The sequence below is a fragment of the Vidua chalybeata genome, chromosome Z, assembly GCF_026979565.1.
Source record: "Vidua chalybeata isolate OUT-0048 chromosome Z, bVidCha1 merged haplotype, whole genome shotgun sequence".
In the NCBI taxonomy this organism is placed as follows: domain Eukaryota; kingdom Metazoa; phylum Chordata; class Aves; order Passeriformes; family Viduidae; genus Vidua; species Vidua chalybeata.
Window position 1 is genome coordinate 63,747,750 of NC_071570.1, and position 13,062 is coordinate 63,760,811.

A 13,062-nucleotide genomic window follows, 5' to 3' on the forward strand; every position below is an offset into this window, starting at 1 on the left:
TAATAAAATCTGATCATACAGATCTTATTTTTAGAACTTTTTGTTGTCTATCATGTGCAAAATAGTCCTAGTTAGAGAGAAAGTGTTGGTTAATTAATCAAACCCAGCTTGATTTTCTTATATTCAGAGAAATCTTCAGAACAGCAATTAGTGAAACTATATTGTTTGATTTAGGGTTTTAAAGGAATAAGGCAGTGAAACTGTGGTGTTTTCTGTAAGCAGATATCCAGTTCTAAGAAATAACTTCTGAAAGAGTAATAAGAATTACAATGCAAAAGCACTGTCTTTGCTCTAACCTTCATTTGCTCGCAGGAGAAACATTTCTGACAGAGGCAAGAAGTGTTTTAAGTTTTCTTTTGTAAGTAAGATACTTAGATAAGATCAAAACCTGTCTCAAAACATACTTTGAGCTCACGTTCTCTTGAAAACCTAGGATAAAATAGATGGCACCTGACTTATGAGGCTGATTGAAATTTTAGCTTTACTTATAGCTAAATTATTTATGTTTTGCTCTTTTAACTCCATCACTTTATTGGCTCGTGTCATTATCCTGTCATGTGTCATGTAAGTCCTTTATTTCATGCGTCCCATATCATGTTTTGGAAAGGACTTTGCAATGGCAAAGTGTGACTTCCAGATCCATGATAGTGCTTTGTGTCTTGGTCTTATAGCCAGATCAAGACAAATATAATAGATCTGTTGGAAAGTATGCCTCAGAAAGATCCTGAGCTGGTGCAAGCAGTGTAAGATCTGGCCACATGCGTTCCATGTATGAAGTGATAAAATGGTACAGATATGACATTCACAAGAAGATTTCCTTTAAAACAGATGTAATTGAGGCACAGCAACAGGGTTTAACACAGTCCTAGCAGACTTCTGCCCTGCCCAAACATTAAGAAGAATTGCCTTAAAAACAACACTCTGTGCTTTTTGTAACATGTACTACTTGGCAAGGCCGAAACAAAGTTAATGAGGGTAAAGTTTTCAGGGATATCAGGTCCGCATTCAGAGATGAGGAAAAGTGTTCTGAATTTCAGACTGAAAAGAACTGGTACATTCACAGAATATCTGTTTCCAATAGTTTGATATTATCACTGCCTGAAAGATTTTTCCTGTTTTTTTTTTTGTTAGTTTGTTTTTATTTGTTTGTTTTGGTTTTTTCTTTTTTGTTTGGTCTTTTTTTTTTTTTTTTTTTTTTTTTTTTTTTTTTTTTTTTTTTTTTTTTTAATTGAAATGTTTCTTTCTGGTGCTACCTACTGACAACACAGAGAAAAAAAATCCAACATTCTTCTCCTTCAATCTTTTTTTTTCATGTTAAACTACCCCATAAACTTTACATGTTATAGTTTCTAGGCTGATGATAATTTCCAGTTTATCCCCAGATTCCTTGAAATAGTTTTCCAAATTTAAATGCAGTATTCCTCATGAACCATTTTCAATACTGAGTAGAGAGGAAAGGTTACTTCATATATATTACAGAGAGTATACCTTTTTTTCTCAAAATAGTGTGAGAAGATATCATTCTGTCTTACTTGCTTCCCCTTGCTCAGAGTAATGGTTAGATAAGAGGAAGTATCAGAGTTGTGTGGCCTTGAAATTAGCAAAGTCTTCCTAATTTCCTATACCTGCTCAAGCAGATACTTAGGTACATTATATTTCTATGGAATTTCATCAGATTTCAGAAAAGGATAGAAATGGCTATATTGCATCATGTCATTTAAAGTTATTTAAATATGGCCCTTGATTGATAATTCACTTTCCTTGTTTGATGTATTAATTTGCATTAAAAGATGATTAGATGAATCCTTCACAGGATCCAGGAGACACATATTCTCCAGGGTCTGCAAGAAATTAGAAAGATACTAGATTTTGTATAGTAGTTTTGGCTAATCATTGCTGCTGTCTTGTGTGAAAGGGAAAAGTTTCATGTTTGAACACTGCTTTCCTTAGAGAGAATATAGTTTTGTCAGTGTGAATTACAGATACATTTGATAGAATTAAAATATTTTTCTAAAGCTTATCAGAGCTGTAATTGATTTTAGATTTGGAAATGTGCTGTTTCCACTCTGCATATCATTAAAATAAAATACTAGCATTTGTAAAGTTTCTTTGGAAGTGTTTCTTGTGTGCTGTGTTCCATAGTGTCTAGACTGTCAAATTCTTGAGAGTAAAGGTGCAGCTGTACTAACATATAGGATAGCTTGCAGACTACCTTGAGAATCTGTTGTAATTCTGTGGTACTTCTAATACGGATGTGGATATAAGTGGTTTCTGTTTGTAACTGTCGCAGTTTCTTTCAGAATATGCAATATACTTCCACAAATGGATCCCCTAGTAGCATTGATGAATTGGTCAGAGAACAGACATATGGAAATGAGCACAGGATGAAGACAATAAATTTTAAAACCTTGCTTGTCAGCAGCATACTGTGGGTTTTGGAGTTTTAAATTTTTTTTTTCATTTTTTCTATGCTGCATGTTTGGATAGGGTTCTGCTAGACTTTGCATTTTTGGTTTTAACTGAAGAGAAAACAAGTCCTTGTTAGCTCTGTTTTGTTCTCACATGCCCACCATCAAAACTGGAACCAGACTACTTGCTTGAGAATGAGTGGTGGCTGCAACAAAATCACACAGATTATGGCAAATGTCATCAAAATGTCACTGTGCCCAGATTTCCCTTGAGCTTTTTGGCAGGGACTGAAGGGTCTGTCCTGACTGTCTTTAGAGGAAAAGAAAAGCAGTGTGGGATATATGTAGGCTGAAATTTTCTTGTCTCATATCTAAGAAACATGCAATTTGTATTAACCTTTGGTTGTCTTGATAAAAAGGGCTAGCTGATTTTAAAAAAATTTAAAAATGGCATAATCTCTGTCCCCTATAATTGCTTCATTTTAGATTCACTGATTTTTAAAGAATATTTCTTTTAGGTCTGGAAAGATGGTATTTGGGCCAGCAAACCTAGGAGAAGATGCAATAAGAAACTTCATTGCAAAGCATCATTGTAATTCTTGTTGCAGAAAACTGAAACTTCCCGGTATGCATAGTAAAGATTAATTTTTAATCTATGTATAACTTTACAAGTGCAACAAAGTAAGGGCCTCAATGTGCTATAAAGACAAGAACTGAAATTCTATTGAGCTGAAAGACTCTGGTAGGCATAGTCTTCCTGTGCAGAGGCAGATATGAAAATACTGCTCTTTTGCTTAACATCCATGTAAGAGTGGGAGCTCATCAACCTGATGGCATTCAGCTTGAAAGCTTCTTCCCATTGACTTTTTTCCCTTTCTTTGCTAAATGGGAGCTTATTTTTCCAGGGTCATCACTACAGATAACATCTGCAATAATTTTTAGAATAAGAAAAAAGTAACAATAGAAAATTTGCAATACATTAGCTGGGGAAAAACTCACTGGAGGTTTTCTGGCCCTGCTGCAGCCCCTACTTATGCTTAGTTGGATTGCTTGTTGTTCACATTGTATTTGGTAGAATGTGCTTCTGTTTGACACGTGGCAGATTTTAAAGACTGAAAGCCAAAATAGATTGCTTTCTGGATGACTTTTCAGCCACCAATTTTTTTTTTCTGTAGAGGAAGCTCTTTTCCTTCATTGCCTACATGGAGTAAAAATTGCTGTCTGATTCTGAAACAGAAACCGCAGCGTTATTGGCTTGATTTTTGTCTGTGGCAGCTGGAGATAATAGAGGGAAAATCAGCTGAATGAATACAGTCAGGAAATGTTCATTCATACAGGCTTGCACCACTGAGTTTCTCAGAAAACTGAACCCCCTGGTTATTTGCCTTGCTTCAGATTTTCTTCCTCCTGAAAACATCAAACAAACTGCTATGAGTTATTGGGTTGAGCACTGTTTGAGCTATTTGTGCTTTTTGAACATTTATTTGGCTGCATTATTGAATTTGTTTTCTTGCCATAGGTTTGAGAAGAAGTGACTACACATTGGAAACTGCTGGTCCAGCCTTTGGAATTGAAATGGAAACAAGCACTGGAGAAGCTGATGATGCAGATGAGACTTCTGAGCGTGATACACAGCTGTGAAGCAGAGAGTCCATGTTTTTGCATGCTTCAAAACCTGTCCTTAATCACTGCCAAGGGTTTGTCCAAAATCACAAAATACAGGTGACTGAGGGCAGCATCTGTCTGCCCTAGCTAGACCCTATAGACAAGGAATGAAAAAAATTAGCTTTATTTACTCCCCTTCCATGCTCTTGTGCTGCCCTTTCTCGTACAGATTAATGAATCACCAAGAGCAGGTCACCCCTTACCTGGATGAACTCTCCCATCAGTGCTGTTTTTGATAATGTGGATCATAGTTCCAAGTTATACTTTCTTAAGAAAATGACTGTGATGAGTTTATTTCCAAGTGGTAGTAATTTTTGTTTCTCTTTCTGCTCTTTAGTAAATAAATGAATGTATACACACGCAAATCATTCATTTTCAGTCTGAGCCCACTCAGCCCCATGCTCACATTTCTTGAGCATAAAAGGCTCTTCAGGAAATTGCAGAAATACTACTTTTTCTGTATTATTGATTTTGATGCAGAGATAAACCAAGAATAAATAAACCAAGTAATGAAGTTTTAGTTTAAACAGTAGTCATGTCAGAATGAAAAATTTTGTAGGAAATTTGTCTTCAATTCTTTTCACATACCAAGAAAAAGTTGCACAATAAAGCATCAGATTATTGGACTACAAGCATCAATTTTTCTCATTTTGAGTTGAAGTTGAATATTCTGTGGTATTTAATACAAACATTTTGAATATCATTTGACTTTTGGGACTTGCCTGTCTTTATAATATTTTAGCTTCTGAATGTTTTAAAGTTGCAATTGGAAGAAAGATTTCAGAAGTCACAAAGAATAGTATGTTCCACAACTTGTTGTCCATGTTAGGCTGAATGTAGGAATGTTGTCTAACAGAAGTGCAATTATATTAGGCAGCATCCACATTTGTTTCTGTTGATGCCCTCTGATTACAGCTGAAGTTCCGAAAACAGAAAAATCAATCTGTGCAATATGATTTTTGTAGAGTAAAGACTAAAAAGAAGTTTTCAGCAGAAGTATTTCTAACACAACTGGTGTTCAAATACAGGTTAACCATTAAAAACAACTTTGTACTTTGGTGTTGAGTGAAAAACCCTAATGTTTAAATGTCAGTCATTAGAAAAAAAAATCATATTTCCACTATTGTTGACAGTAAATTTTAAGGTGTAAGGGGTCTTTTTATTGTGATCTGTGATTAATTTATTATATTTAGTAAGTGTCTCCATATACTTAGGAAGTTACATGTCCCCAGTTTTTATACTGATTATTATATTGATGTTGAAGTCATCAGCATTGTAAACAGTCACTGAAGTAATCATCTACACAATGTTTAGCTCAGATGATTTCAGTTTCTTAGAGCATTTAGAAGAGGTTCTTATTGTTTATTTTTTTTTTTTGTAACACAATTTGATAGAACCCCCCCATATTTTTCCCTATCACATTACACTTCTCATTTTGAAAAATATATAGTTTCCTTTGGCTCTTTTTTTTGCAAGCAAGTCAATATATCAGAAAACATAGCTTGTCTGTGAAAGAGGTAGTTTGATTGCATCTCTGCAGACTGAGGGTGAATTTTGGTCCATATGCCTATAAGGTAGAAATTCTGCTTCCTCTGGTTATCATTTTAAAATCTGACTTTAGGGAGATATGTGCTTACATGAATACATATATACTTCCAGAAAGATCTTTCTCTCAAGGATCTCTAACTACTTGTCTGCCTTTAAATTCTGTTAAGTTAAATGACACATAGATATGTCTCTAAAGTCATAGACAATGTAATCATGCCCTGGTAGCGTTGTTTTCCTGAAATGCTGCCATAAATTTAGAACACATATATATTATGCACAAAAATATAAACTCTAGGTCAGGCTGGGCCTGAGCACCTTTCATTTCCTTACAAGTTTTGAGGGTATCCACAAATCATTCTTCAGATGACCTTTTCTTGGCAATGCTACTATTGCCTGCATGAGTGGGTAGCTCCTGCATTCATAGCAACATTTGTGAGAATTCTTATGATGTAGAGCTACTTCAGGTAGATTAATCTTATTCCTTCTTGTCAGTATCTGTCAAGGTAAATACTATATTACAGTATGAAATTGGGGATCCTTGCAAGATACTAATTTGTTTTAAAATGTAGTTTATTTAATTTTGCAGCTATTTAATTTTGCTCAGCATGAAATATTAAGTGGATGAAACAAGAAAGAGGCATTTCAAATTGTTCCACTGTATATTTTTATCCTTGCACTAATTTTTCCAAGCGTGGAGACACTAATTTGAAGAAGTCCAGTAATTCTGCTGGACTCACCTTTCTTTTTGCATATTTTGGGAGTGCTGATTCACATTTTACTAAACTGTAAATTTAAGTCTATTATTAAAGACCTTCCTCCCCTCCCTTTTATAGTTCAGTAATAAATTATCTTGAAAATCATTAAATAAATATATTTCTTTTGAGATCTTTCTTACTACAAATTCTGTACATTTTTAAAACTGTCTTTTGATTTCTAAGTACTGACCTTGGATTGAAACACATGCCTACTGAAGACATGAAAAGAAACCCAACAGCCTTTTAAGGGGACAGCAGTAAGCCCCACTCACACTAAAATTTGGGTTCATGTGAAATGAAAGTTGTGGAAGTAAGGTTCTTTTTCCAACTGCTTGACAACTAGAGTGGAAGAGGAAATCATATGTGTCAAACCAAACCATAGAAGTTTCTGATTATTAGCATCAATATTTGTTTATGCTGAAAAGCACATAAAGGGATTTCTTTTATAATTCTGATGGGTTCAGGAAAAAAAAGCCCTGTTTACTTTGTTCAAATAAGTCAGGCAGTAAAGTTTGAAAAGAACAAAACAAAACAAAAAATCCAACAGAGTATTTATAAGCTCAGTTTTTAATACGAGTTTAAAAGAAGCTTACTTAGGAATTCAGTTAGGATTATCCACAGCAAAATGTTTTTTTGGCATCTGCTGCATTGGAGATGTAGCTTGAACATACGAAAAATATTCAGAAATTGAAAACCCCATACTCAGGAAGGGATTTTTTTTCTTTTGTTCATAGTTGTGGTGTATTTGGGATTATTAATTTATTGTTAGTGCAATAAAATCAAAAGGGATATTAAGCTTCTTGTATTTGTTGTAGTTTTGTCAGTCTATTTCATATTTTTTCTAAAGAATAAAAGAACACTTTCATAATGTTTCTGTTCTTGATAGGTGTAAAATGAAATAACATTTCTGAGCACTAAGGGAAACAGGTGCGAGTAACATGCAGAGAATAATGCAGTTATTTTTATCTTTAATCTCAAAGGAATAAACATCTATTCTGTATTTATCATGTTGTTTCCAGCTCCTCTTTTGTTTTAGTTCTGCAGTAGTATTAGTTTCTATTATTGTAGTCAATATGCTTAGAGCAAGAATACTTCTACATCTGTCTCATAAGCCAAAATTTAATTTACAGAAGAAGAAAGTAGGTATTTTAATTTACTTATTAGTTGTTCAAAGTAAAATCTGGAGGTATTTTATTTTTAGTTGAGATATGTTCAATTATTAGAAAACTTGGTAAATCTAAGCACTGCTGCAGATTTTAGAAATATAGATATCATTACTTTAATATGAAAGTCTTATTTTTTACTGTAACTTTAATTCTCTGATGTGAAAAGCCTGTATAGCCACAAGTATAAACAAGGAGCTGACATAAATGAATAGTGCTCAATTATCAAATCTGCTACCTTTTATATCTGTTTTCTGTTCTTAGGATACTGATGCCAGTCACTTTTCGATGAAAAATTGTTCCCAGAGATAAAGAAAAAACCTGTCTGGATTGACCTGGGCCTTCTCATCAACTGTGGTCATACCAGAGTAGTCAGTGCTTCCCTTATTGCTAGATCATTTGCAAGATCTGTTATGCTTTTCAGCTTTTCTTTACCGTCTTTGTCATACGTTGGCTTATCCTGGAAGAGAGTTTGATCTCCCAGTTCATGGTAACTACTCCTGGGGAAGAAAAATTTCAGACTAAAACTAGGCAAAAACTATTTTCCTCTTTGATATTGAAGAGCATGTAATGTTATAGTGCTTTGTCCATTTGCCTCCACAGCATTGGTTCTATTTGCAGAACAGAAAACAAACCAGTGCTTTAAGATACACTAGGTACATTTAGATGTTAATATTCAGTCATGATAATGCACTTAAGGTTCAAGAAAAAAAATCAGAGAAAGGTTCTGCAGAAAAGGAGTAACTTTGTTGCCTAAAGGAAGTCTGGCTGTGTTCTTGTCAAAGATTTAGGTAAATGGCTAAACCCTTCCATTTCTCAGGTTGCCATTGAAAATAATATGATTTAGGTTTGACATTTTGCAGGCAACCCAACCTATGCATGGCAGAAGGGAGAAGGAGATGAAAGAGGAGGAGGAGAGAGACAAGGAAGAGGAGGGGAGACTGAGGCACAGAGAGCAGTCTGACTTCTGAGCCCTTCTTCTGCTGTTTTTCCCGACTGAACTTTTGTCCCACAGAGATACTGCCAATGTCATCTTGTTTCTGTGGTCTGCAGCATGTGGCAGTAATATGTACTAAAATGCATTTACACAGTGTAGTCAGGGTGGCCTGGTTTCAATAGGTGTCTCACCTGATGATGAAAAAAGAGATGCTTCTCCTCAGATGACCCCTGCTATGACCTTTGAAGTGTTAATGTGCCCTCTGGAAACATCTGAGCAGGCAACAGTTAGGTCAGCAACTGATAAGGAGAGCAAGGGAGGTCCAGGGTGGTCAGCTAGGAATGGCCACATATTCCTCCTGTTCTACTAAATGGATATAAGGCTGGCCTCGAGTTACCATAAGGAAATGTTGTCTGGATTAACTTCAGATGACCTCTGCACATTAAAGGAGCCCAGGTTGACCCTCAATGATTACTTGGTGTAGCTAATTGGAATTAATTAATTGATATCAGATGACACATCTGCAGATTAATTTGTTCTGAATAGGACTCCAAACAACTTGTTGAATGAAAACAAGGACCAGTGTGATGCTGGGAAATTTACAGTGAGTAAAGCTAACCCCAGGCATTGACTTTAGATGGCCCTAAGCAGATCACCAGCTATCATATTGCCCCAAGCTGACCTCTTTTATCTAATTTGCTAGCATCTTGATCTCAGATGAGGTCAACATTTGGGCCTTGGGCTCAAAAATGAAGCCAATTGGACCTTACAGTGACGCCCATAAGTTATTTAAACTCACAGTTACTTGAATTGACCTGTGCCATTACTGTGAGAGTTGACTTTGTATGACCCTGCAGTAAGAGTTGCATCTTTAATTGAACTCAGATGACCTCAGACAGGAGTTAAAGACTGTGATTGACCTATTGGCATCAAATGAGGGGCAGGTTGATGTCAAATGAGAAACCAAACAGTTAATTGGATCTGAAGTTTACCTGAATGACTTCTGGACACTGGGCAAAGGCTGCACTGATCTCACAGGAACCCTAATAGGCTCTCTGGTTGACCTCAAATGAATCCTGATTGCTTAACTGGATACCAAACAGACATTAAATATTTGCCCCTCCTCCAAAGGAGAAGAGTGGTGACTTTAAATGACATCTGTGACATTCAACTGTTTGTCAAGTCTGTCAAGGTCTCTGTATGTCAGGTTGACCTCAGATGATCCTAGGCTCCAAACCTAGGATCTGTTTGCCTAGATGACCTCAAACGGCACCTTGCATATACCCGGGTCTGATGATGGTGCCAGATAAGCTCTATTTGACAGGTTAACTGACCCCTCAGGTTCACCTCAGATGACCCTACAGAAGTTATTTAGTCCACAAGTTGATCTGAAATGACCTTCCTGAGAAGTAATCATAGGCCAGGTAATTGATTCTCATTTAACCTCTACTGACCCCAAGCAGTTACCTCGATCTCATGCTCATTTCAAATTTAGAGTCTCTAACTGTACTACAAGTTGTCTTCCAGTGACCTCTTAGGTGGAAATGGGGCTGATAATTTGCCTAAGTGACCTCTTCTTGGAAGTTAATGAGCACAGTTACCTATCTCAAACACTGTTAAGGCCACAGAAAGAAGTAATTTGTGACAGAAAGGTGCTGCTTCCAGGATGTGCTGGCAGTAGCACATCCTGGTTAACACATCCAGACAAATTTTCCTCAGAGTGATAGACTGTCTGGAAAAAAAACAATTGTTCATACCTGATCATGTCAATGATCAAACAAAGATCATGTCTGGGACAGGTTACAGGAGAGATGCCCCCTGCAACCATCCACAAGTTCCCAAATACGTCTCTGTGGATCCTGAAACTCGGGCGGGGTAAAGGCAGTACTGTTGCCTGGGTGTTAGGTCCTAGGGGGAGGTCAACAAGGCTTGAGAAGAAGGATGTATCACTGACAGTGGATACAAAAAATACAGAATTAATGGCTCACAAGGCATTTGTCAGAACTCCCAAGATAAAGAAGAAACTAATAAAGCCAGCTTGGCTACTGTGTTGAATCGGCTCCAACTGGGTGAAAGGTAATTCCTGTAAGGGTATCTGCAACCACTGGCTCACAGAACACCAAACCAAGAAACCCACTGACTTAAAAGAAGAGAAAGAAGAGAAAGACTGAGCATGTCATCTAATTAGCATAAGAAGCAAGGAAATAATTTAATCACTAGAAGATAGAATACTATTTAATACAAGAACTGTGTAGCTTGCTGTCAATAAGGATTGATTCCTTTGTTTGCTAAAATGCATAAATAGTGAAAAGATTTGACAGTCCTTGGCAGACCTTGTATACCCAGGATCCCTTCCTGCACAGAACGTACCAACAGAAGAACAAACCGGGTGCCCCGCTCAACCACTGAGAAGCTGAGGGTGAAGATGGACCAGTGGGGCACTGCTGGATCCACAAGTGGTGACTATATTCTGCTTGCACTATCTCTCTCCTTCCCTCTCTTTCCCTTTTGCTCTTTCCCCTATTCACTTAATATTACCAAGTAAGGTTGGTGTTGTTGAAACAGCATTTGGTCTAGTTTGCACCTTAATTTGAGCAAAGTCATCTCTCACTCATCAGATCATAACACCTCCTAATAGGTAAGTGGTTCTCATGCTGATGTCAATTGGCCTCAATTGGCTCTCATGCTGATGTCAATTGGCCTTTTTGGTTGCAAAAGCCTGGAATTACCTCTGGTGATCTGAATGGATCTCAGGTTCACTTCAATTGACTCCTGTGCACCACACAAGGACTTAGTTAATTTCAAATGATCCCCTTGTCAACTGTTTGTGTATCAAATTAACGTCAGATGACCCTGGAGAAAATATGTGGGATGTTTTCACGTTGAATTGATAATCTGGTGGACCTCAGACTACCCCAGTGAAATTCACTGGATTGACTAGACTTTAGATGCTAGGCAAAAAATAGGGAAGATGATTGACCTTACACGAGTCCTTGTATATATTATTGTCTCTGAGTTTGACCTGAGATGACCCCTGATGAGGCAGTGGGAATGAGCTGACCTTCAATGCCCTTTGTGCTACTAATTACATTTCTCATTGACCTCAGATGGTCCTTGTAGAGCAAATGACACCCAGGACAATACTTGGCTTTTTGACTAAAAGCTAGAATCACAGATCCTTTTTTTTTTTTTTTTTTTTTTTTTTTTTCACTTAAAACATCAGGTTATTTCCTGCAAAGCTGCTTCTAATCCAGCTTGTACAGCTGCATGGAGTTAAGTCCATCCATCCCATGCATAGGACTTTGCTTTTGTCTCACTTAGCATTGCTCCTGCTCATCCTTTTCAGTCTTGTGTCTGTCAAACAGCTGATGCATCATCTGCTTATCCCGATTTGCTATCCTTCAATAACTGGGTAAGAGCACACTCTTGCCCAATCATGATGGTTGTCTATCTCTAATTTCACTTGATTTTTGACACATTGCCTAATAGCTCTAGATCCCAACTTATGTACTTCCCCAGTGAAGTCAGCTGAGGCCATGTGGCTGGGCCTGAGACCTATGGACCTGAGGCAAACTGGGGTTTCAGCTGAATTTAAACAACCCCTGAGTGACAAAAAAGGAGAGTGGTTTTCTGTAAAGGTTTACAGTGTGTCAAATTGAGGACAATTTACTTTGGGCCAACTAAACATGGACAGCACTTAAACTAAGAGAACCTCTGACTGGTAAATTGTAGTATTCTTTCCTATACTGTATTTAAGAAGAAAGAGGGCACTCCTGCTGGGCATATGTGCTGATTTTGGCCCTATTTAGCTCAATTTTCTTCACAGTGGCTAGTATGGGGTTTTGTTTTGGATATGTGCTGAACACAGTGTTGATAATATGGAGATGTTTTTTTGTCATTGCTAAGCAGGGCTTATGCACAGTCTTTTCTGCTTCTTGTACTGTCATACTGACTAGTGAGGTGCATGAGAATTTGGGATGAGACACAGCTGGGACAGGTGACTCCTACTGACCATAGGGATGTTCCATCCCATATGACATTACACTTAGTATGTAAAGTGGAAGGGGAAAAAGAAAGAAGGCAGGAACATTTGGAGCTATGACATTTGTCTTCCCAAGTCACTGTTACCTGTGATGGAGCCCTGCTTTCCTGAGTGTGACCTGCCTGCCCATGGGTGCCACGTTGATGGAAAGTAGCAAATTAATTCCTTGTTTTGCTTTGCCTAAATATGTCGCTTATGCTTTCTCTATTAAGCTATCTCTATTTCAAGCCACAACTTCTCTAACTTACTCTTCTGATTCTCTCCCTCATTCCACTGGTGGGGGAAGGAGTGAGTGATTCTGTGGGGCTCAGTTGCTGGTTTAGACCATGACATCACAGATCTTGTCACCAAAACCAGCAAAATAAGCTCCCTGACCAATTTGTTAGATTAGAAAGCAGACATTATTCAAAGCTGGTGTACACTCCACAATCACTCCACAAAACACATACATCAGTCATCAGAACATTTAACTGTTTATACTTTTTAGCAAATGAAGGAATTGGTGTTCATTGGCTTACAGGTTATGTAGTTCTCTTAATTAATT

At 37.2% G+C, this 13,062-nt stretch overlaps 1 protein-coding gene across 1 annotated transcript in view; it reads left to right on the forward strand.

Annotated features, from left to right (window-relative positions):
• TRPM6 (transient receptor potential cation channel subfamily M member 6) overlaps positions 1-4,374 on the forward strand; it is a 76,579-nt gene extending 72,205 nt beyond the window's left edge. The window contains exons 40-41 of the mRNA XM_053932539.1: positions 2,927-3,037; positions 3,935-4,374. Of these exons, the coding sequence (XP_053788514.1) occupies positions 2,927-3,037; positions 3,935-4,049 (226 nt within the window). The 3' untranslated portion in view covers positions 4,050-4,374. The remainder of the gene's footprint in view (positions 1-2,926; positions 3,038-3,934) is intronic.
• Positions 4,375-13,062: the final 8,688 nt, after the last annotated feature.